The following is a 25,885-nucleotide window of genomic DNA, read 5'->3' as shown; positions in this document are numbered from 1 at the left end:
TTCCATCCCTACAAGTTATCCCAAGTGCAAACTTTCCAGACTTCATCCAAGTGCAGTCAAATATTCCTTTAGTAAAATGGGTGACAGGTTTCTAGAGTAATCTCGAAATCATTGCATTCATTTCCTTTCTGATGCTGTGATAAAACACCATGGCCAAGGCAACTTATAAAGGGAGGAGTCCTTATGACAAGGATGAAAGGCAGCACATGGCAGACACTGCGGCAGGAGTAGGAAACTGAGAACTCGCATCTTGAGATGCAAGAGGGAACAGAGAAACCTGGAAATGACACAAGGCTTTTAATGTCAAAGCCCACCCCCAGTGATATACTTCCTTCAGCAAGGCTGCACCACCTAAACGTCCCCAAACAACGCTACCAACTGGGAACCAAGTATTCAAATACCCGAGACTATAGGAACATGTCTCCTTCAAACCACCACAACCAAAGATAGACACCACCTTAGGGTAAAAGGGTAGACAATCGTACTCCAAGCAAATGCAACTATTAAATAAGCAGGCCTAACGATGCTAAAATCTAACACAATAGACTTTAAACCCAACCAGACAGAAAAGATAAAGATCACTTCATACTCATTAATGGAGCAATCCACCAAGATATTACAGTTCTAAATATGTACACCAAGCACAGGTGCAGCTAATTTCATAAAGCAAGTACTAATAGATGTCAAATCACAGAGCCCCAACTCTTCCTAATAGATAGCTTATCTAGATAAAAAGTAGACAGAGAAAAATTAGTATTAGATGATGCCGTAGGTCAAATGGGACTAACAGATATATAAAACATCCCACTCAAACATTAAAGAACACACTTTTTCAGCAGCTTGTGGAACTTTCTCCAAAGTGCTCTATATGACAAACCTATAGCCAACATCAAGTGTAATAGAGAAAAACTCAACATTCCCACTAGTATCAACAAGAAGACAGAGGCATCTGCGCTCCCTATTCCTGTTGAATACAGTACTTGAAGTCTTGGGGAGAGCAATAAGAAAAGGAAAGGAAATAAAAGGAGCACATGGAAAAATAAGCCCAATATCCCTTTTGTACATAATACAATTCTATACTTAGGGGACTCTAAAGATAACACTCAAGAATTCTTAGAGTGACATTTGGCAAAATTAACATCCAAAAAAAATCCATTGCCTTCCTATAAACCGCAGACAACACAATGAAAAGGAAATCCAATCCCATTCACAGTGGCCACAATAAAAACCATGAGACATCTGGAGATAAACTGAAGCAAGGAAATGAAGGACCTCCACAATGAAAACTTTGAGACCCTAAGGAAGTGTGAGGGAGATGGGAAGACCTCCCATGCTTATAGATTACTAGAATTAATATACTGAAACTGGCCATCCTACCAAATGCAACCAATAAATCCAGTGTAATCCCAATCAGAGCTCTAGGATCATTCTTCATAGACATGGAAAAGATATTTTTAAATTTTGTATGGAAGCACAAGGACTGACGATAGCCAAAACAATCCTGAGCATAAAGAAAACAGTAGAAGAGACCCCATACCCAATTTCAAATTATACTACAAAAGCATAGTAACAAACACAGTATAGAGCAAAGGACACAGGTATCTTCAGCTACCTCATTTTCTTTTACAAATATGCCAAAAATGGGCAGTGGAGAAAAGTCAGTATCTTCAACATATGGCATGGGGGAGACTGGATATCAGTGTGTACAGAGTTAAACCTGATCCTTACCTCACCCTGAGTAAGACAGCCCCAAATGTATCAGGAACCTCACAGAAGACTAGATGCTCTAAAAGTGCCAGAGGACAAAGTGTGTGCTCCCGCATACAGGCACAGATTAGCACTTTCTGAAGAGGACTCCGCAGCACACTCAGCAAATGGGACCCCAAGAAGCTAAAAAGCTTCTAGACAGCTTAGGAAACTGAAGTGAGTGAAGAGGGAGCCCATGGAATGAGAAAAAAAAGAATCTTTGTCAACTATACATCTGGCAAAGCATTAGGGCTTAGACTATAAAAAGAACTTTTTAGAAATTTCAAGCGAGGGGTTCAAGAGATGGCTCCATGGTTAAGAGCACTGGCTGCTCCTCCAGAGGACCCAGGATCATCCCCAGCACCCATACGGCGGCTCACAGCTGTCTGTAACCTCGGTCTCAGGGAACCTGATACCTTCACAAGGACATACATGCAGGGAAAACACCAATGCTCATAAAAATAAATGTTTTTAAAACAAATTTTTTTATTTCAAGAGAGAAAACCACCCACCAATTGACTATGGTTAAGCAGAATTCTCAAAAGAAGAAAGACAAATGACAAGCAAACACTTAAAATGTGTTCACAGCATCCTTAGCTACTAGGGAAATGCAGGTTAAAACCACCTCACCCTGGACACAAATGGCAATAGATGCTGGCGTGGGTGTGGGAAAGGAAACCCCAGGACACTGTTGGTGGGAGGTAAAGTAGGGCAGCCACTTTGGAAATCAGCTTGGAGCTTTTCAAAAACCGAGAATGACCCAGCTCCGTTGCTCCCAGTCATATGCCCAATCCCACCACAGAGATGCTTGCCCACCAGTGTTCACAGCTGCTCTGTCCACAGTAAGTAGCAAATGGAATCGGCTTGCATGTCCGTCAGCTGAAGGACAGATAATGGAAATGCATACGTACACCACAGAATTTTATTCGGTGGTCATGAAGCATCAACTTACAGAATCTATTAGAAGACGGATGGAATCGGAAAATACCATACCTAATGAGCTAACCCAAGCCCAGAAAGTCAAACGCCATGTGTTCTCTCATATATGTGGGTCATAGCTTCAATTTTTTTTAGATTTACTTTGGAATGTAGACAGCTAGAAATGGCAACAGGGCCATGGCAGTAGAATAGGATACTGGAGTTGGCACAGTTTAAAGAGATTCGAGGTGCTGAGAACAAGTGAATGTTGAATGCTCAGCCCTAAAAGTGACAGCCGTGTCACCTCCTCGGGGAATACTGCAGAAGAGAGCATGGGCAGGACCAGGAAACGCTGTCTGACGGACATGGCATGCCGGTAGCACTCATGAACTCACCAGCCTTGGTTTCCTGCATACGACCTGCACAAGGTTGAACTCTAAACATGCAGTCATAGATGGGGAGGAGTTTGTGGGTCATGCCAAAGGGTGCTGATGGCAGTCGAGGCTTGCCGGGGGAGAGGAAGCCTTTGTCTTTAGTGAAGTAGGTACTGGTGAGTTACTCATACTCCTGTGAATGTCTTAAAACCCATGCCCAAGTAAGGGGCTCTGGTTAAATCCAGTGTGTCACAAAGCAAAAGCAAAAAAAACAGTTAGGTGGGGATTCCCTGGGAGGAGGAGAATTGGTGGGGTTGGGGGATGGTAAAGGATAGAGGAGTAGTGTATTATAGACTGTCAAAGAGTAATTGATTAATAATTAACTTTTTAGGAGGAGATAGCAGGAGGCAGAGGGAAAGAGCTGCTCTGCCTTCTGCTCTGTCTTGCCTTTACAGAGATGCTCATGTCTGTGCTCACAAATAAATGGGTTATTGCTCAAAGCGTCCACGAGGTGGTGCTGTTGCACAGAGAAACGACCCGCTGGCTTTCCTGTGACTAGACAGAAACTTTACAATCTACAAACTGCACCAGGGTCTTTGTGTGACCCATCCAAGTTCATGCTCTGTACGAGGGGGGTGAGGGTCACAGGCTTTATCATTGTGACAAATACCTGAGAAAATCAACCTAGGGGACTAAGTTTATTTTGGTGACTAAAGAGGCTTTGGCCTGTGGTTAACTAGTTTTGTTTCTAGGCGTTTGATGAGGAAGCGTAGTGACAGGAGCGGACACCAGCACCTTATGACAACACAGACACAGGGAGACATGAAGGCAAAGATACCCTTTGGGGACATGCCCCTTTGACCCACTTCCTAAAGTTTCCAGTACCTACAGAACTAATGCCTTCAACTAGGGGCTGAGTCTTCAAAGCCTGGAGTCTATGGCATTCGTAATTAGGAATAAACCTCTGTGCGTGTGATTTATTTGAGATCTGGGTGGTGGACCCCCCCAAAAAAAAGCAAAACTGACTAATCGCAACCCTCCACTCCTCTTCCTGCCGTATCCCTGTAAGCTTGACATTATTTCATATTTAAAATGTGTTTGTTGCTGACCAGTCACCTGGGGCTCCTCTATATACTCACTGTGGTCTAACACTGTCTACAGACAAGGAAAACCGATTTCTCCCAAACAGCAGTGATGTACGCATCCTTTAAACCGGGTGTATTTGTTTGGAGGCAGTTTCTAATAATCTTGAGTCATTTTTCATGTCCTTCTCTCTTGACTTACCAACACCAAGGTCTTGCGAACAAACTGTTTATCCCAGCACTCTTCTCTAGAGTTGTCTACTCCTCGCCGCCCGCTCTGGGCCTTGGACTCGATGCAGTGGACTCGGCTGCCTCTCTGGCTTGGCATCTTTCCAGTCTATTGACTCGTTGTCCTTTTGAGACCACCGAGCCTGAAAATGTGCCAGGACTATCTATACAGTTGTGCAGGTTTGCAGCTAAACAAAGGCACTGACAAATTAGGAGTGGAGACTGAGAACCAGGGCCCTAGCTCAGGAAGGATCCTCTCTTCCCGGTGAGCGTGCCTGAAACCACCAGGAAATCTTAACTTCCTGCCTTTCTCAGCAGACAGAGCCATACACACATGGGCACACAGGCTTGCAGAGACCTGAGCCGACCTAGGAGCAGGGCCTCATGCTGCTGTTCTAGGATTCTACTCCTCCATCCCATATAAATAGGGGATGGTTTTACTCCTCCAACCCATATAAATATGGGATGGTTTTACTCCTCCCATCCCATATAAATGTGCTGCCGCTTCCCATTAGTCACGGCGTCATACACTTCTGCATCTGCTCATCCTATGGCTTGCCTACCTGTGTTTAGGGTTTTTCTGGAATGAGAGTATCCCTCTTGGATGTCAGCCTTTGTGGTTTATTTTTCTTCTTTTGTTTTCTTTCTCTTTATTTTTCCTAATGCTGGGGATTGAACCCCCAGCCTCACACAAGCAAGCCTTCTGTCTCTGAGCCACACCACCAGCCCTAGCTCTAGTTTAAATTCTCAGAAAGCAATGCAAAGCACCAATGAGTAACTCTGCGATGCACAGATGGGCATTAAGCTCTCTCTCTCTCTCTCTCTCTCTCTCTGTCTCTCTCTCTCTGTCTCTCTCTGTCTCTCTCTCTGTCTCTCTCTGTCTCTCTCTGTCTCTCTCTCTGTCTCTCTCTGTCTCTCTCTGTCTCTCTCTGTCTCTCTCTGTCTCTCTCTGTCTCTCTCTGTCTCTCTCTGTCTCTCTCTGTCTCTCTCTCTCTCTCTCTCTCTCTCTCTCTCTCTCTCTCTCTCTTGTTCTTTGCCATTCGCCCTGTGAGTTTTAGGATGCTTGCACCTGAGATAAAATAAGTTTATGTTCTGTTTAATTTCGCATTCCATCATGAGGAATATGGTGACTTTAAACTCTGTAACTAAACCAAATTCTAAAAGAAACCAGTTGCTAAGGCAACTGGGCAGAGATAATTAATTCAACAGTCATTATATGCAGATTAATCTCCCTAATGAGTGGGAAGAGGAGGAGGCTTGTTCAATGTTCCTTCTGTAACGGGAAAGAAAATGGTGATTTCCTGCCGTCTGTAGGACCTGGGCTCCAGGTCTTCCCAGGAGTGAGGCTCTCCCGCTGCCCAGTCCCTCATGTTACCTTCAGATAGAACTGTGGGTAATTGTGTGCATCTTGTGAGGATCAAATAAGGCGCAGGAAGTTACCCCCTTTTCACTACCTTTTTAAACTTGAGGTGAACAGTGACTCACACAAGTTAGTGGAAGTTCCTCTAGGAAAGCAAGGATTTTGTTTTCTACATTTAGAGAATTGACCATACATATCCCTATGTGTTCCCACTGGAATCTGGATAGAATTCATAGACCCTGATACCAGGTCTAGCCTACTTAACTAGACTACTATGATATCTGAAGTCAGGAATAACAGTTTATCCACACTTATAATCCCAAGACCCAGCAATGCACCAAGTGTGTAGTATATACATATGTGTGTATACATATGTGTGTGGATATATAATACATATTATATGTATTCATTTTTTACATGCTTTCTTGGGGCTATGGGTGCAGTGCACTTTCCTAGCATAGCATGATCTTAGATTTAGCCCTCGATGCTACGGAAATAAAAGCTAATTTTTAAATGTGCTTCCTAATCAATGAATGATGAAAATGCTACATTTTAAAGACCCACAGGGCCCATGGCTGCCCTTCATTCTGTCCACTGCAACCCTCCAGTGAGAAACTACGGTTGAAGAAAATGTGCTAACATGATGGAAGCCGTTCAGAAGTCAGGAGGTGGTGGTGAAGCACTCAAAAGGCTGAGGCAGGGGCTTGACTCATTGACCATGAGTTTAGTCAATCTGCGCTATGGAGTAGATCCTGTCTTGTTCTCCAGAAGAATCTCTTCCACTGATAGCATGCTGAATATTAACTTTTTTCATTCCAATAAAATACTTGCAATTGCCCCATCCAATGGCACTAAGCATGTTTACATTGCTGTAAACCATCCCGAAGTCCATGTTTAGAACCGTGTTAGAGCCAAAGCTCTGCCTTCATTAACATGCCTCCCCACCTCCTCCTCCTGGCACCTGGCCCCCACCATTCCATTTTTTGTCTTTATTTGCTGACTCTGTATGGGAAATGCGAGGAACAATGCAGGGTTTGCCTTTCTATGGTAGGTCGGGTCTCTTTGCATGATGTCTTCAAGATCCATCTACATCTCCATTCCGGTCCGTGTCAGTTTCTCTCCATCTTAAAGCCAACTCCCTTCTCCACTCTGCACACTCCACACTCTCTTGTTGATCACGAGTCATAAACACAGTTTTCTCACGTGTCCCGTTGCCTTTTTGTCCCCAGATTGTACATCACTCAGCAGCACATAGGTCCCCAGGAAATCTCTGTGGAATGTGTGATAATTCACTTTGAATGAGTATGCACAAGTACAAAAAGAAAAAAAATGAAGTCTTCCTCAAAGATGTCTTGAAGAATTCGACAGATAGGTATCTGTTAAATTGAAACTAAATGATATTGACTAGGTTTATTGAGAAATGGCTACCTGCTACACACTGTGAGAAGATAGACTCATTCGAACCATTCTCACCACAACCCTATGGGCTTAAGTCCTATTGTCTCCAGCCATTTGCAGGGTAGTCATAGCATGGAAGAGGGTTTTGAAGCTTAGACATTTCACCAGAGAGATTATACCCAAGAGATGTTGCCATGCTGGGAGTGTATATTTTCCCAAGGCTCTTCTGGTTCACCCAACCTCTGAACTTGGCCTTGACTCCTGTCCATTCTGTTCCCAGAAACCCCATGCCCTGACCTTTACACTTTTCCTTCTTTCACGCCTGACAAACACTGTTTCTTCTTCCAACACACATTGTTCAATCTATGCCTTGGTCTCCCTTCCCCCATGAAGTGTTCCCAGTTCTGTGGGTCCTCCCCACAGAATAACCCTTTGTCGCTGTTCATCCTTTGGGCATACACACTGTCACACTTGGTTTTCTGAATGCCTGGAGTAAATTCTGCACATCCCCTGTTCAGAATACTTTCCAGATTGTAGATGTTTTCAGGTTTTGGAATATTTGTATACTGTTCTGGGTTCCTTTCTGTTACTATGATAAAAACACTCTGACCAAAAGCAACTTGGGATGGAAAGAGTTTATTTGACTTTCCACCTCAGGTCATAACCCATCACTGAGGGCAGTCAGGGCAGGAACTCAAGAAAGAACTTGAAGCCAAACCCATAGAGGAACGATGTTTACTGGCTCACTCACAGACCCAGGCTTAGCTAGCTTTCTTTATCCAAGATCACCTGCCCAGAAATGGTACCGCCCATTGTGGGCCCTCCTACATGAGATAAGGCGAGTCAAACAGTCCTTCACAGACCAAACTAATAAAGACAATTACTCAGTTGGGACTCTTCTGGTCAGTGTTGGGTTGACAACTAATGCAAACTAGGACACACACACACACACACACACACACACACACACATATATATATCATAAGATATTAGTATCTTTGAGGTAAGACTCAAGTCTTAATACAAAATTAACTTAATTATATATACACCCTACATGCATAGCCTGAAGATACTTTATATTGTACTTTTAGTGCACCTGTGTTTCAGGTTCAACCTGTCACTTCAGGTCGGGTGTGGAATCTTCCACTGGATTATTATATTAGCACCCAGGAAATCTTAAAGTTTTATAGGTCTTGGATTTGTGGATTAGGATACTTCACCTATAGTCCATCTTATATCACTAGCTGTTCATAAGCATAAGAAGCTGGTCATATAATTTTCTTTAGTTTTCATTTATTTATTCATTCATTCATTTATAAGTTTGAGACAAAATCTCACTCTGAAGCTCAGACTAGCCTAGGACTAGTATATTATATAACCCATACTAACCTGAAACTCAGGTCAATCCTCCTGCCTCAGCCTCCCAAGTACTGAGATTGCAGACTGAGTCACTATAGCTGGCTTATTCTTATACATGATGGTGAATAGGAGTGAATAAACATAAGCACGAGGTCTAATAGGTCTTAATAATAAAAACTTGGGGTCAGCTTTTGGGGTTCAAGCTGAAGATCAGAGAAGCAAAGTAGCCAGCCACTAGAGAGTTCTCACCTCTACCAATGCTCAGGCCCAAGGGGCGATCCTGTCCTCAGACTGACTCCTCAGACTGCACTGCTCCTCATACTGCCTGCCCAGACTGCCTAGACTGCATCTCTTTCCTGTCTCCTCCTGCCTTACATTCCTCTCTCTGCCGGGCCATATCCCTTCCTGTCTCCACCTCCCTAGTGCTGGGATTAAAGTTGTGTCACTCCAAGTGCTGGGATCACCTTTGTGTGAGCTCTGTTTATCTTTTAGACTGATCAATTTTGTGTAGCTCAGGGTGGCCTTGAACTAACAGAGATCCATCTGCTTCTGTCTCCTGAGTGCTGGTATTAAAGGCATGCACCACCACCACCACCCGCCTCTATGGCTAGCTAGTATGACTGCTGGGATTAAAATGTGTGCCACCACTGCCTGGCCTCTATGGCTAACTAGTGTGGCTAGCTTTGCACTCTGATTTTCAGGCAAGCTTTATTTGTTATATAAAATATCATCACCACAAAACATGTTCAGCTATTTGAGCCTCTGTTGTGCAGATATAAGTTTGGATTCTATTAACCAGCGGTCCTCACAGTTCACTGTCGCGTGATTTTCTAATATACAAGAACAAATGTACACAGATAGACAACCCTAAAGTCAGTATGTTACTGTTAGGGTCCATGCCATGACATCTCTCACAGTTCTGAGTCTCACGTGAGCTCTTACCAACACAAGAACAGTATCCAACATTTAAAATGCAGAATATGTATTCTCTCTCTCTCTCTCACTCTCTCTCTCTCTCTCTCTCTCTCTCTCTCTCTCGTGTGTGTGTGTGTGTGTGTGTGTGTGTGTGTGTATGTCTCTGTGTTTCTGTCTGTCTCTCTATGTCTCTCTGTCTCTGGGTGTGTCTGTCTCTGTCTCTCTGTGTGTCTGTCTCTGTGTGTCTGTCTCTCTGTGTGAGTCTGTCTGTCTCTATGTGTCTCTGTCTCTGTCTCTGTCTCTGTCTCTCTCTCTCTCTCTCTCTCTGATCCAATGGAGGAACTTTGTGGTATTGGATTCATTTTATAAGAAAGTAGGTTTTGGGAATAGAATTAATTGAACTAGAACCATCTCTAAATACTGAAGTTGTTTTTTAGCATAAAATATTCCTTAAAATAAATATTTTCTTCATGTAGCTTGGGCTTGTTTACAATGGTTTATTTCATCTGGCCATTGTTAATTAGTGAAGAAAGAGTATCTTTCAAGCTTGCTAGACTGGTTTCTTAATTTCACATTAGTGTTTCAATATTTTTATTAAACAGCATGTGCTTAGATATCTGCTGGAGACCAAAAGTTTACTAACTTTCTTAAGGTTTAAGAGCAGAACAAACCCATTTGGTTGCTGATTGACACTGTTGGTGATACGGTCTTCTGCTACATCATTGAGCCCTTTTGTTTTATGTGTGGCTTATAAAATATATTTCAAATGTCACTGGGGTACACGCAGTTTTTCTCAGACTACTCTAGTCCCTAGATGTGCCTCTTCCAGCCACCTCTGTCTCCGAGTTGGTATTTGTCAGCTCTCTGGAACAGAAATGGATTGTCAACTCTCAGCTTTACTTTTCACAGAGCTGTGAAATGTTTTAGGCCATTAATGCCTCACTCCATTGATGGCACCACACAACAAAAAAAGTCACACACATACACACACACACACACACACACACACACACACACACACACACACACAGTGGCCACAAGATGTGAAAGAGAAAGAGGCTAGGCTCTCAATATCCCCTGGAGGGCATACCTTCAGTGACCAGGAGACACATTCCTTCTTCACTAGGCTCCACTTCTCAATAGTGCCAGGGGCTGGAACAGTCTTTACTAACACACAGGCTTTCAGAGGTCACATACTCAGACATGACAGAGCCCAGGTGAGTTTGGTGACTTTCCCAGGATTTTTTGGACTAAAAGCATTAACATTTCCATTCTGCTTGTGAATTCCCTTCTATGGCACATGGGATATTTTGTTGTATCATTTTAGTTTCCTTTTTTTAATGTGTCTGGTAGTCTCCTACCTCATGCCATACACAGTTATTAAATGCTATGCGGTGGTGACTATTCTGACAGGGGCACTGTAATCCTGCAGTTTGGATACAAAGAGGAGTCCGTGACATTTAGCATCCTTTCCCTGCTGATGTGCAGCTATTTTGGTGTTAAAACTGTCAGTTCCTAATCCTTTGTCGATGGCACCTCTCGCAGATACTTCTTATTACCTTCATTGTAGGAGTAAGAAAAGAAAAAGGAGACACATCATTTCAATAAATTTTAAAATATTTGATCTCGGAGTACGTACAGAAAAGGAAACTTGAAGCTATTTCTCTGCTTTTCTGTTTAAAAAATGCTAAAATGTACCATAATACTTTCTATGTGTATTATAATTAGGTCATACAGTGATCTAGGCCGCTAAAAGTGAATGACAGCCTATTTCCACCAAGTCACTAAGCGGTAGGATAAAACAACAGGCAGTTGTGCAATTTGTCGTGCAAAGGATCCCTGCGTGTGACACCCTGTGCTCCCCATGGTTCAGCTGTGAGCTGCTCTCTGGCTGAAGCTGTGAGCTTCTCCAAGCACTGCCCTTGCTCTGAGTTAGACTCCTCAGCTCTCACAGTTGCTCTGTTCTTTTAGAACATGTGATGAACCCACACCAAAGGTCTTCCTGCAGCTTTAGTCTTTAACAGCGTCAAAAGCATCAAGACAACAGAACGGCAAGCTAAATGTTTCCATTCGCATTTAGTGCCTGACAACTCCTGCGCGATGCATCGCTGGACCCCTTTCTTCAGATGTGCTCTCGTTCCCTGAATCCAGGGCTGTCACTAATTGTCCTGGATGTTTTTTAATCTACTTGTTAATTAGATCTTTTCAGGGAACTGTCTGATGATGGGAGGTACAGTCCCTTCTTGCTATCCCAGGCTTATTTCTAGCTCGCCAGAGAGAAGCTGCCATTCTCAGCTTTTGCCATCCTCAGTCAGAGGGACTGAAGCAAACTGAGACTTGAAGTCATTACTTTACATTTGCAAAACTAAAATGTAAGAGATTTGAGCCAGACTTTGAAACATTCTGCCTGTCTTTGTCTTCAGTGGTGAGGGAAACCCCACTCTATTACCTTTGTCTATGGCGCTCAAATGCCACTCTCCGTTTCCAGAGCCTCGATCTCTTGCTCTTTCCCCTGATCCCGCATGCTGGTGCCCTCTGCTGGGTAAGACTCACGGAGCTGCCCTCCGACCCTGCTGGAATACGTGCCCTGCCTAGGGCTGGCTGCCTTGTTCAGATTGCCTAGCAACAGACGCTTTCCTTGCCCTGGCTTCGGTCAAGCAGTATTCTGGGTTACCCTGCAGTTCTGCTCTGTGGTTTCAGATGAGCCAATGAGTATTCTGGATTCTGATTGAAAGTTTGGAAACAGATGAGGATCAATTTTCCAGGCTATAAGAGCAAAAGGCAGATTACTGGATTTAAAATTTTTTGAAGTTTGAGGGCTGAGGTCATAACTCAGTTGTAGAGCATTTGCATGCACAAGTCTCTGTGCTTGGTTCCAAAGACAGGGAGGGAGGGAGGGAGGGAGGGAGGGAGGGAGGGAGGGAGGGAGGGAGGGAAAAAGAAGTCATTGAACTCCTGCCTCCTAACAGGCTGAGACTGGCTTCTCATTTTTCATGTTTAAACTGAAATCACTGAACAAAGCAGAAACCTTCACAGTTTAGACTATGGAGTCTGCCAGTTAGCACAGTGTGCTGGAGCAGGCATAATAGTATTATCAGGCAGATTAGGAGCCAGTCAGTCACCCTTCGAAGTCACCACTCTGAGCACCTAAAATGATGGTGGTAATAATTCCTGTGTTTTACATTACAATTTTTCCCTAGAGACAGAACTTGGGCCAGTACCAGCCATCACTCAACAGACAGGAGCTACCTTTCCAATGCATGTGTTATCATTATATCTACTGACTTTCTGGGTGCAGTGTCATTTTCATTACACCAGTGTATTCAGTCCTTAAATTTTATAACCCTAACTTATATATCTGATCAAACCATAATCTTTGCTATATTTTATAGTAACTAGTGTCACATTACCTTAAATATATGTGTTGGGGGTTTCTAATATAATTCCCTCTTTAAAACTATTTGTGACATCTGTTTTGTTCCCATCTCTTTTAAGACCTTACAGATGTCTTGGCATTTTAAGACTGACAGAACCTTACAAATCTACTAACGCTATTCTGTGCTCTTGTATGTCACCCTCGCTTTCTGCCTGCCCCAATAGCTATGGGATCTCCTGGGTTGATACCTGTGTTAGTACACTCACAAACGTGGTAACTGTGCTGAGCAGTCATCTGTAAACCCAGACCTTTCAATGTAGGTCAAACGGAATGAGGCCCCATATGTTTTTGTCTACCTATGTAGAGAAGTTGTTGCTTTTGGTTTTTATAAAAAGCATTCTTCTCTTCAATATGGTGTGCTACACTAGAGAAATGTTTTATGAATTGAAAAGTTGGTCGTGAAATTCCTGTCACAACAACCCATGCTCTGACTAAGAATTGTCTCTGGCTTTTGTGAATTCTTCTTGCATTCAACAAATAAATACTCACAGTGAGTCTCTGGCTCAGACACCACAGTAGGTCCTGGTGTAAGAGGTGCCCAACGTGGTCCCCAAGGCACCCACAGTCAAAGGGAGTTCCAGAACAGCAGGAGGAAAGCCACCGCAACTAAAATAGCAAGCCTCCTGTGAGGGGCTTTCTGAATCACATTGCTCCGAGTGTGGAGACCCACCCTAAATGTGGGCAGCATGGAGGCAGCTCAGATAAGAGGGCGGTGAGAGGGGAGCTCTGTGGGGTTTTGCCTGGCATCTTTACTCTCGCATCTCACTTCTCAAGCTCATTTATCCTGTTCCTGAAGCTTTCCCTCACTATTAGAACAAGCTTTGTCAATCTCCTAAAGCAAACTGAAGACCAGCAGCTCTCCGGGAATCCTCCCGGTCTCCACACCTGAGTGGCACTGCCGAGATATCCAGTCTCGTGGATTGAGCCACTAACAGATTCTTGGCCTCTCGCTGTCAGATTGCCATTGTCAAACTACCCAAACCATGTCGTGTAAGCCTATCTAATAAACGGCTTTAAAATACATTTACTGGGTCAGTTCTGTTCTGAGAGGGCATGGTCTCTCTGTGGGATAAAGTAACACAGTTGGTGTCTGCTCTTGGGGACACAGGCCGGGTCCTGCTGATAACAGGGGAAAGTGTGGAGCCTGGAGACCCCTGAGCAAAGGCTTATAGAGGACTCCATCCTCAGTACCTAGTTGTCACCCAGTTGGGGACCATCAACTTCTCATGGTCTCTAGGACTCCTTTACACGTCCAGGTCTCTGTGCTGGAATCCAATACCTGAGCCCAGTCACCCCTCTGCCCTCCTCATCCCCCGCTCGTGCACCGTGAACACAAAATGCAGACGTTAGGTAGGGCTAAGGGTTCTCATTTTTAGCCACAATAAAGGAGCAACAGGTGCCAGTCTCCTGTCCTCATCCATTCCTCTGCTCTAAGGTCAAATTCAAAACCATGTGTTCTAGAAAAACAGTGGAACTATTCGACAGCACTGCAGAGGAAAAACGGGGGCTGGAGGTAAAGATGGGCTGGAAAGGCGGTAGCGGGGGCGAGCTGGAACAGTCTAGAAGCTAAAAGGAGCAAAAGCAATGTGAGGGGTGAGCCTCCTAGCGATCCTCCTCCCTGATAGAATATGCATGATCCCAAGTCCCTGCTCTCCTGAGAGCAAGGGGGCATCGGAGGAGACCGAGGAGCGCATGCCCAGCTACACTGAGATGTGGGGTACAAGGAAGCCTCGAGGGCCAGTGTGTAAGCACCTCTTGGCCCTCTCTGATCACTAGGTTAGGGAAACGCTCGTTTGAGACCCCAGGCCAACTCCTACTCCTACTCCTTCCAGGGGAGCAGTACCTCGGGGGCACTCACATCAGACACTGAAATAAGCAAGCCTCGCAGGTGGCTACAGTCGCCCTGTAGGGACCCTTTGGTGCTAGCTCTGACCCTCGGCGCCCCGCTTACTCACTACACAGGCAGAACCTTGCTTTTCGGTTACATACGGTCCCCCTTGGCATCTCCATGGGGCGGTGCTGAGCCAAGCGGAGGCGGAGCCCAGGCACAGTGCCACCCGGCTGTCTCCAGCAGAGCCCGGCGCCCGGGGCTCCGCACTGTGCGCTGTTTCCCTCGCAGGTTCCTAAGACAACCTGCCTTTAAGGATCGTTTCCCTGGGCGCTCCTGCCTCCCGGCGCCGCCGTTAGGTTAGCCAGGAGCTAGCGGTGGGCAGAAGAGGGAGAAGCCCGTGCGATCGCACATTCCCCCGAGACCAGGCCGTCTCTTTCAGCATCGAAGAGTGGAGAAGCAGGAGCGCACATCTAGGGTTCTCGCTGGCTCTCGTGCGTCTTCCTACTTGCCTAACAGGAGTGCGAGCCAGCAGGCATGGGGTGTTTGGGCAACAGCAGCAAGACAGCGGAAGATCAGGGTGTGGATGAAAAAGAACGCCGTGAGGCCAACAAAAAGATCGAGAAGCAGTTGCAGAAAGAGCGCCTGGCTTACAAAGCGACTCATCGCCTGCTGCTTCTGGGTAAGGCCAGGGTGCATGGTCGCTCTGTCCCGGGTGGCTCCCAGCGTCCTGGAGTGCACAGTCCGGGGCTCACTGCCCCCGGCACAGACTAACAGGGCTGTGCACCACCAGGCGCCGGAACTTGACCAGGGCAAACTACTGCGAGCCACATCTGGTGTGTACTCGAAAGACCCCACGTAAGAAAAGCGACAGGTATAACCTAATACGAGGACAGGATTGACTGCCTTTCTGTTCGCAGGGGCTGGTGAGTCCGGGAAAAGTACCATCGTCAAACAGATGAGGATCCTGCATGTCAACGGCTTCAACCCCGAGTAAGGATACCCAGTTTGGATTTGTTTTCTAAATGTTATGTCAGCCGCATCTTTTCTCAAAAGTACTTTCTCTAAGCATTTCTTTTGATAGCGTTGTGGACTGGGGCAGGGGGCCGGTGGGAGGTAGAAATCTAGCATAGAATTTGCTCCATTTAGGCAAACCCTTCTTTGGCGATATCTAATTTAAAAAGTAAACGACTTGCCAAAATGCAATTTGTTAAGGATTCTTGGGGGAACTGGTGTCTAACATTGGTGTGGCACTGAACCTTCAGCCAATATATTGATCCTTTATTCATTAGTGTCTGAAGGGGAGGGCTCTGGAGCAGCTAACATACAGGAATCTGTTGCACAAAATGGTGTAGTAGTTGGGGAAAATCTATGAACATCTTTCGATTTACTTCATATCTCCTCTGGATGATTCATAGTACCTATTGCAACATGTTAATAAAAGCTCTGAATGTGTCATGTTGGATGGCTTAGGAAATAATCACAAGGAAAACAAATGTCTGTACACATTCAGTGTGGATACAGTTGGGGTTTTTTGTTTCGTTTCATTGTTTGTTTATTTGTTTGTTTGCCAAACATTTTTGATCATCAGTTGGTTGAATCTACCAACGAAGAACCGCCTATATGAAGCCTAACAATACCGGAATACACCCTTTATAGTACAACCCACTTACATCTACTTCAGTTTATAACTGTCACTATAAGGGATAGGTTTGGGTATAACGGTAGAGTTGTATTTGTGTGCAATATCCATAATAATTGTGATTATGTGGACTTGATATTTGCTTGAAGCTGTAGGTTTTAAAACAGAAATACTCAGTTTGTTTAGAGCACAAACTGGGGGGGGCAGTGTTTTCATTTAGGAGGTAAAAGCTTGCCGAGTGCCTAGGGGGTTGATACTGACCTCTAGTGAACCTAGTCTGCCTGATGCTGCACTTACTGGACATTTAAAAAATCTTAATTGGCTTCTGTCATGAATGAAATGAATAACAATTCTTTTTCAATGCAGGGAAAAGAAGCAGAAAATTCTGGACATCAGGAAAAATGTCAAAGATGCTATTGTGGTAAGGCCTCCCCTAATGTTTGTTCCCTGGAAGTGTTGAGTAGGCTAGGCTCAGACTGTGTAAATAGAAAGTATATATTTCTGATTAACCTTGTATGTTATATCTCTCAATTTTTCTCCATCCATCTATTTTAGACAATCGTTTCAGCAATGAGTACTATAATACCTCCAGTCCCACTGGCCAATCCTGAAAACCAGTTTCGGTCCGATTACATCAAGAGCATAGCCCCTATCACTGACTTCGAATATTCCCAGGTAAGAAAAGTTTTGCTCAAGCATTTTTCATAGTGAGAGGTGGACCCATGTCTAACAAGGTTGCTTACTGGAAAGCAGCATGGAGTCTCTAAAACCTACCCACCATTCCTGTGCCAGTATTGCCTGTGCCACAGAGTGAGACCAACCAGCACAAGGTGTTTCTTGTTGGATTTGCACGTCTTTAAAACAGTGCTTGGTGGTTTCATGTAGCAGATTTGAATCAAACTGTGTACAAAGTTTCTGAGAAAATAGCATTTGTCCCAGTTGTAGCAAAGGAACATCTTTGTGGGTGTATGTGTGTACGTGTGTACATGCATGAGTACATACATAAACCTGTCAGTACCCTATTTCAGAGTTTTCACTGCCTGGCAGGTAGTTTGCAGATACTTCTCCTCCAAGTGCAGACTTCACTGTGTCAACAGGCCTTGCCCTGACCTGGCTTAAAAGCCTATTGCACCTGCTGCTCCCTCCCCTACCCTCTGCCCCTCCAATAAAATGCCATCCTGTGGGCTCTGTATCAGGTTAATGGGTAACAATATTTTTGAGACAGTGTCTCACTACATAGCCCTTGATGTCCTGCGACTTACTCTGTAGACCAGGCTGGCCACAAAGTCACAGAGATCCACCTGCCTCTGCCCCCCAAGTGCTGGGATTAAAGGTGTACGCCACCATGCCTGGCTGACAATGGCCTTTTAAAGAGTTTATATTTCATCCTCCAGTATGTTTTGTTTTTGTTTTTGTTTTTGTTTTGTTTTTTGCTTCTGATAAGCATAAGCATCCCAATATAGCCAGAACTATCTGTACAATTTCTGAAAAGGCATTCAGAGTGACACCACAAGTACAAGACATCTGGCATCTGGCACAAGGCACATCAGTTCTGAACTGTGTCTTTACTTGTGGCTAGCTGGGAATGGGATGAAGAGATGGCGAGGTGGGTGAAAAGGAGCCAGATGCTTCTACCACACTGGGAAGCCTCCTAGTTCCAACTGGAGCTGATGCTTCTACCACACTGGGAAGCCTCTTAGTTCCAACTGGAGCTGCAAGGCATCTGCTATGTTCTCTGTGGCATTTCATGCATTGGGGGGTATCGTGTATGATTACAGTCTTGTTTGAAATGAAGAGTGGCCTTCTCATTCAGCCTCAGATGTAGACTGTCCCGTCATGTTTTCCCAAAGTCATTATAAGAGACCTTATAGATTCCCAAACATTTCCTTTCTAATGTCATTTTTAGCACATGAGAAGTTAAGATTGACCACCCAGTTCTGCACCATTTCCTTTCTGTTCATAAACACTCAGAGGATTCTTTCCATCTGAAATTCAGAAACCCAGATCTCTCCTGTGCCGTCTCAGGCATTGCGAATATGACTTTTGAGTTAAATCTCACAGACGTTAATAAAAACTTGAGCAACCATTTTCTACATATGCATATATTTTCATAAAATTATTATCATAAGCCATATTTAGTTATTCATTAGGCAAAAGAGGGTTTGGTACCAGCAAATACAGCTAAAATGCAATGCGGAGGTAAACTCTTTTAGGAGCTGTTCTGTAATTTTTTTTCCTATCCTAGCACTCTGTGGTTTTGCATGTCTGTGCTCATGTAAAATGGCAGTGTTTTATTTATTAAAAAGATCTAAACTTATATGACTAAGAGCTTTATATTAATAGATAACACTGTTTTTGAAATTTCTATTTCTTATATGCACTCTTCGTAGACCGTTATGTCATAGTGCCTGAAAAACATTCAAACTACTTATATTTTGGAATGCAAAAATTTGGAGGGTGCTATGTGGAGTTGCGTGTTATGCAGGATGCAGGCTAGGCGTGAAGAATGGATTGCAGGAGGCAAGAGTTGAGGGCAGATGGTCATGTTGAAGCTGGCTGAAATTATCCGGGCACGGGATGATGGGGTGATTTGGTGTGGAGTGCTGACAATGGGGACAATGGAAGGGTCCTGGGTTGGAATATATTTTAGAAATGGAACTATTTGTGTGGTGTGATCTTTGCATGTGGATATTGAGTCTGTATTTCTGCACAGAAAATAGAAATAGGCTGGGAAGAGGGAGAAAGGGCAAGTGTTGCTTTCCTGGGATGCTGGAAATCACCATGAAGATACCCTGGTGCGGGCATAGAGAGCATGAGGTGCAGGCTTGGAGTGAGGAGGGGGAACGCTGGGGTCTCCTGCACGGGGATTTTGTGGTGGGGTAGGGTAATTAGGAAGACTCTGGTGAAACACTAAGTAGATTGCCAGGTTCCAAGTACCTAAGAGGCTGTCTAGGATACCATGGCAGGACACCATGAAGCCAGGGAAATTAGAGCAGAGATGCAGGGCCCTGAGAAGACCCATTCAAGATTAAAAGAGACCTCCACCACAGGGCAGTGTGGAGAAAGTGAACCTAAGTAGGCGTTCAAGGAACATGGCCTTTGGAGCCTGAAGGTCGGCAGCCACCTTGACAAAGATCAGCTGGCATGCTGAGAGGAGAATGTTGACAGGAGGAAATGGAGGCAGCAAGAGCATCCTGGGCCTTCCGTGGGCTGTGCTGGGAGGAAAAGTCAAGAAGCAGAAATGAAGAAGAACAGGAAGTCCTATGGCCAGAGAGTCTGGGAAACAGAAACTTCATTTAGTGGCTGATCGAAGAAGAGGCAGACTCCCTTGGTTAAGTACTGAGCTGAACTCAAGAAAGCCAGTAACAGAGAGGGAGGACTGGTGATCAAAGGGATTAAGACTGGGCTGGTTTAACCCCCAGAAACAGCTGACCAGACAAAGGTTAACTCTTGAATCCCAGACATCAGCCTGGGAATCCAGCATGGGACTGATCAAGACCCCCTGAATCTGGGTGTCAGTGAGGAGGCCTAGGTAATCTATTGAGCCTTGGGCAGCAGATCAGTGCCCATCCCAAGTATACACACGGACTTTAGACTCCCATAGAACAATGTGAGGTGCACTCTCACCCTGAACTCTTGGGGAAGGGTCTAGGCCCTGCCCTATATGAAATGACAGACTATGGACACCCCCATAGAGGGCCTCACCCTCCCTGGGGGAATGAGGGGATAACGGGGGGGGGTTGGGGAGAGGGCACGGGAGGAGGGGAGGGAAAGGGAGAGGGACCTGGAACTGACTTGTGAAGCAACCTTGTTTCTTATCTAAATTTAAACTGGAAAAAAAAAAAGAAGAAGAACAGGAAGGGCCCAGAAGCATCCTGTGGGCTGTTTCTGTGACGTCCTGTAGCTCTGCCTCTAAAAAACCCAGGGAGCCAGGATCCAAAGGGGCAGGAAAGGCTCAGAGAGGTTACAGAAAATTGTTGAGAGAGACTGAGGGAGCAGGAGGCAGAGAGAATGAGATCTGGGAGAGTGATCACACCATGGCGCACATGGAAAGGTCGGAGGGTGACTCTGTGGAGTCAGTGTCCAGAGATGTTGCTTTTAGAATAAGAGGTCCACAACCACATCTCAACACACATGACCTGAAGCCTTTGGCAAAGAAGTAAAACATGACAATGCAAGGAAAAGAGGCTATTGACCGAGCCTAGTCTCTCACAGAGCATAAGGGAATGGGATAGAAGGCAGCTCTGCTCACCACTGTACCACCAACACAGGCAAACTCAAGGAGACTAAAGGGCAAAGGACAGGCACAGGTCAAGGAAAGATGGTAGATTTGGGACAGGAAAAGAAAGGACGGCTGCCTTGCAAAGGCCTTTTAAAACAAACTGTTAAAGCAATTGGCAAGTGTCCTTAAAAAAGTTATTGTCCAGTTTGGGAATTTTCGCAAGCTTCCCCACCTGCTGTTTGTGGTGTTATTCATGGTTAGGATGAACAGTAACTAAGAGAGAGTAATGCTATTGTGCTCTTGAACTCAAGAGGAATGTGATTCTTTCACAAGCCAAGAGTGCAAAAGGAAAAACCCCAGTTACCCTCATAGCTACCTGATGAGCTGTTGGCTGCCAATCACATGAAAGGGGACACAAGGCAAGCACAGTATGCTGAATTTCCCAGGCCCTGTTTTTGGGTGTGGGGGAGGGAGCTTGTGATCAAGTAGCCTCAGGCCTCCTATGTCAGGCAGCAGCAGTGAGCTCTTCCATGGGAGCCCAAACTACAGGTGTACTCAGATCCCCAGCCTCTTTATCATGGCCTCAAACTCCAGGGAGAGAACATGGCGGCTTGTACTCCTTGTAATACAAGCGAGGAAGGAGTCTCCCTCCCCCTGTGCTCCTCCCCACAGCTCACCGCAGAGTTCTGTCATGTGTCGTGTACACTGACAACGTCGCAGAATATCTGTTAATCGATAACATAGCAGAAGCTCTTGCATTGGTGTCATTCTGGCCATTGAGTGTGGAATGCCAGCAGACAGGCTGATTAGAATGTCACATGATGTTAAGGAAACACTCTTGTGCACACAGCAGAGGAAATCAGTTTCACAGCTGTCCCATCCTTTCCTCTTTGAACTGATGAAGTCATGTGCCTGTTTTTAGAGCAAATGAAGAGGGCCAGGCGGTGTAGCTCAGTGGCAGAGCACTTGCCTAGCATGTATGGGGACTGCATGCCAAGAGCTCAGGACTGATAGAGCGAAGTGTGAAAACTCACTTCCCTTAGGGAACCGAGGTGCTTAAAGATTTTCGTATATGGCATGAAAAGCTCTCATCTCAGGGGCTGGAGAGATGGCTCAGAGGTTAAGAACATTGTCTACTCTTCCAGAGGCCCTGAGTTCAATTCCCAGCAACCGCATTCTGGGTCACAACCATCTATAATAGAATCTGATGTCCACTTCTACCAATGCAGATATACATGCAGAGCACACATATACGTAAAATATAAACAATTTTTTAAAAAAACTCTCATCTCAGCTGTAGTCAGAGGTGAAGAATAAAATGGAAAGTATTCTGTGAGGTACTCTTAGGGACTGACTGTTCCTGTGCTGGGTGGGTGGGAACCACTGCCTTGTAGGAGCCACAACAGTGAGGGACTTGGGCCTGGGCTGTTTCCATGCTGTAAAGGAGATTCAGGCATGGTCAGTGAGGAACATCTCCGCATTCTCACTTGGGAGGAAGGCAGCAGTAGAGAGAGTAGGCTGTCTGAGGGGGCATCACGCCTGGCCCACTATACTCAAACCCTGGCCAGACCAAGTGCTTGTCATGTGACTCAGGGTTATCCCATTACTTCATTGCTGCCTGTAATTTCTCAACCGTGCAGCAGAGGGGATCATGCTAGCTACTCCAGGTGTCTGTGACAGAATTAATCATAGTGATGCCTGAGGCAAGAGCTGACTCTTGAGAGACGCACCTTGGGGATGAGTGTCCTTAGCTCTGTGAGAGCTGGTAGGGTCAGGTGTAAGAATCGGGGGAGATGCTTTCCTGTCTCAGATGTTGGGATGACACAAGCATAGGTGGTTCACAGGTAGTAGGAACACATGAAGGTCGCCTTATCCCTGTGATGAGGATGAATCGCTCCCACCTGTAATCTGATGTGCGCAGAGCAGAGGTCCAGGGGCAGAATGTGGCTCCTCGTGACTGAGGCTGGGGGCATTAACCACAGCTGGAAAGAGGACAAGCACAGGCCACTTGTGCCAACTACAGGGCTGGGCTTCCTCCTTGGGCTGTGGAGAGCTTCACAGCGGTTCTCATCAGAAGGAAGTGTTGGTTCTTTTTGGAAAAATGATTCTGGGATTCACTCGCTTTCAGGTCTGTCATGGAATGGTGTTCTGAGGGGTTGGTATGGGGCAAGGGGCATTTCTTCTACCAGAAAACTTCTCGTGGGCCGCATAGGACTTACATCAAATCCTAAGGAGGAATGAACCATGTTCCCTTGGTAATTCAAAAATAAGTTTTAGAAATGTCTCCTAGAACTCTCTCTCTCTCTCTTTCTCTGTCTCTCTGTGTGTGTGTGTGTGTGTGTGTGTGTGTGTGTGTGTGTGTCCCTGTCCTTATCAAAATATTCACTTGCCAGTTTTAGCACAATGGTACCCTTGAACCACAATAAAGAGGGAAGGCTGTTGCTGGAGTCTTTGAACTCTTCTAACATACAGCTCACTAGTAAAGCTGTTTTTTAGTGTAAGTGAGGCCTTGGGTTTGATTGCAAACATCTTGGGTAAAATAAATGCTGTAAAAAAATAAGGCAGAATGGAGACCATTCTGTTACAGACATGATAACACATGTTGTTTATGTACCTCAGGATAAAAGCTGCTGTTTACAGTAACTCAGAAGGACTGGTGTCCTGAAACTATCATAGGAACACTTGTGTAAGAACAAGACAGCTGGGCATGGTGGTGCACACCTCTAATCCCAGCCCTGAGGAAGCAGAGGCAGGCATGTCTCTGTGAGTTTGAGGCTAGTCTGGTCTACATGGTGATCTCCAAGCTGACCACAGCTATGTGGCAAGACTCCATCTCGAAAAGAAAAGAGAAAAACCAAAAACAGGATATTTATGCATTTCCAGGAACAGGTTAAACTTAACTTACCCATTACTAAGAAAATGAACATTTTGGAAGTCAATTCCCATATACCTTTCCTAAGTAGCATGTCAGGATAAAAAATAAAATAATGATATAAAAAACTAGGTGTTGAGCTATATGACTTTTATCTAAAGAGTTTGTGCTTAGAGAAAATGAATTTTAAGTGACAAACTAAGGCAATGATTTTTTTAAGTCTTTAGAAAGGATGTCATTGAAATCTCAAGTTCTTAGAAAAGACTTGAACAAAAACACTTCTGGCGTGAAGTTCACCTCTGGTTTGCATGTCTTCGGAGCTAGCTGCTGAGTTCAGCCGAGGGGAAGCAAAGCCCTGGGAGTGAGCACTGTGGCGCCCATCTTAGTCCTTTGTCATCGATAGCTTTATGTAACCGAGAGGAAATATTCTGAACTTTTCAGCCATCTCTTTGGGGAATGGCAGGAGGAACAGTAAGTAGGCTATTCTTGTGCCTGAAGTGAGTCAACACTTGTGGCTTGTGAGAAATGCACACCGAGGTTTGATGAGGCAGGGTGATGGGGATCTTCATAAGAGGATTCTTCAAGCACCGGCTGTGACTTTGTAAAACTGTTTTTGGTTTTGCATGGTGTCCTAATTTGCTTCTCTGTTGCTGTGATAAAACACTGACCAAAAGCAGCTCGGGGAAGAAGGGGTTTATTTGGCTTCCAGGTTTCAGTTCATCATCCAGGGACGCCAAGGCAGGAAGCAGAGCAGATAACACGATGATAGAACTCTGCTTACTGGCTTACCCGACATGGCTTGCTCACCCCGCTCTCTCACAAAGCCCAAGACTGTCTTTCCAGGGTTAGCACTGTCCACAGTGGGCTTGGCCATCCCCCATCGTCATTAATCGTCATTAATCAGGAAAATGACTGACAGGTCAGTGTGATTGAGACAACTCCCCAATTGAAGTTCCCATTTTCTCAAATGACTATAGTTAGTGCCGAGTTGGCAAAAGCTAACCACATAAGAACCACCTCCTTCCCCCCCCCCCTTTGGTTTTTCGAGACAGGGTTTCTCTGTGGCTTTGGAGGCTGTCCTGGAACTAGCTCTTGTAGAGTAGACTGGTCTCGAACTCACAGAGATCCACCTGCCTCTGTCTCCCGAGTGCTGGGATTAAAGGCTTGTTCCATCACCGCCTGGCTTTTCTTCACCTCTTAAAATAATTTTGTACTTTTACTATGCTATGGCGTGTGGGGTAGACTAATGCAGCTGTCTGCATGATATTCTCCCTACACAAAGCAGTTTCCTTTTTAAATTCCTATTTGCTTGTTTAGGACATATTAGTGTATGAAATAAAATCTAAAAGACAGAAGAATTCTCTCATGTGGCCTCCTCCCAGATCCCTACCCATGCACAGCATGTCATGTGTCAGTCAACACAGTGGTCAATACAGCACCCACTCTTGAGTGTCTGAGGAACAAACCTCTAGTAACAGGCTTTTTTTTTCTCTCATGCTGGATCTAAAGCAGGACTTAAACACAGCACACTAAAACGTACTCTACCACTGAGCCACACCCTCAACTCTCAACACACTTCGTAGGAGAACCTGTTAGAAAATGTAGATACAAATTGCAATTAATTTTCTTAGTATAAAAATTGTCTAACCTGAATTACCAAGGGAGTGTTTTTCAATAAAATTTGACAGTGAGGTGAATTGTATAGAAACTTTCTGGGGGCTGAGACAAAATTCCAGAGTACTTAGTTATGGAAATACGGAGAGACTGTATCAGCTACACATCCACCGTTGCTATTTTAAATGGATCAGCTACAGCCTTTGTGGCTCTGAGGGAAACCATACGATAGACATCTCAGGTAGGACCCTTGGAGGATATTTGATCACGAGGTCCCAGGGAGGTGGCTGCCTAGTGATGACAACACCTCAAAGTGGTGATGTCATCATCATGCTAAAACACATCACTTTAGACTCATCCTTCTCACGTGAGCAACCCATTCGATATGCCCTGGCCCTGCAGTCTACACTGCTGACTGCAGAACATGCCATCTCTCCTGAGACTATTTCTGTTTCACAGCCTAGTCTGACATCTCTGCCCAAGAATGAGTTCCTGCCACCCCCATGTGCCACCCTTGCTCTCTTCTCACCCCTAAGGCTTGACCTGCCCTCTCTGAGGATCTTGTTGTCCCTTCTTCAAAGCCTGGCTCACCTGCCGTTTTTTTTTTTCTGAAAAAACCAAGGCTTCCATGACTGCCTTTGCATGCTACACCATTTTCCTTATTCTCTCACTGGCTTACCAAAGATCAGTCTTAACGACTTTGACCACTAACAAGTACTCAGCTAATGCCAAATGATCAGAAGCTAAGGAAACAGATTGCCAGCCCCATTTTAAACCCCTCCTATTAGCAAGGCTAGTCTTTCTTAGGAAACAGATGTATTTGGTGTAATATAAAGTATTTTGTTTGTATGCTTTCCCTTAATTTTTGCAGGTCGGTCTCGACCATGTTGA

At 45.0% G+C, this 25,885-nt stretch overlaps 1 protein-coding gene across 2 annotated transcripts in view; it reads left to right on the top strand.

The window, feature by feature from the left end:
• The window catches only part of Gnal (G protein subunit alpha L), a 117,597-nt gene that overhangs the window by 20,954 nt on the left and 70,758 nt on the right, over positions 1–25,885 (top strand). The window contains exons 1-4 of one of the 2 annotated variants that reach the window (XM_040741677.1): positions 14,870–15,326; positions 15,565–15,637; positions 16,653–16,707; positions 16,842–16,961. In XM_040741677.1, coding sequence (XP_040597611.1) covers positions 15,182–15,326; positions 15,565–15,637; positions 16,653–16,707; positions 16,842–16,961 — 393 coding nt within the window. In that variant the 5' untranslated portion in view covers positions 14,870–15,181. Of the gene's footprint in view, positions 1–14,869; positions 15,327–15,564; positions 15,638–16,652; positions 16,708–16,841; positions 16,962–25,885 lie in introns of those variants that run through there. The other variant, XM_040741676.1, reaches the window with a different exon arrangement.

Source organism: Mesocricetus auratus, unplaced genomic scaffold (assembly GCF_017639785.1).
Source record: "Mesocricetus auratus isolate SY011 unplaced genomic scaffold, BCM_Maur_2.0 Super-Scaffold_6730, whole genome shotgun sequence".
In the NCBI taxonomy this organism is placed as follows: Eukaryota; Metazoa; Chordata; class Mammalia; order Rodentia; family Cricetidae; genus Mesocricetus; species Mesocricetus auratus.
Note: the sequence above shows the minus strand (reverse complement) of the source record. Positions and strands in the feature narration are given on the sequence as shown.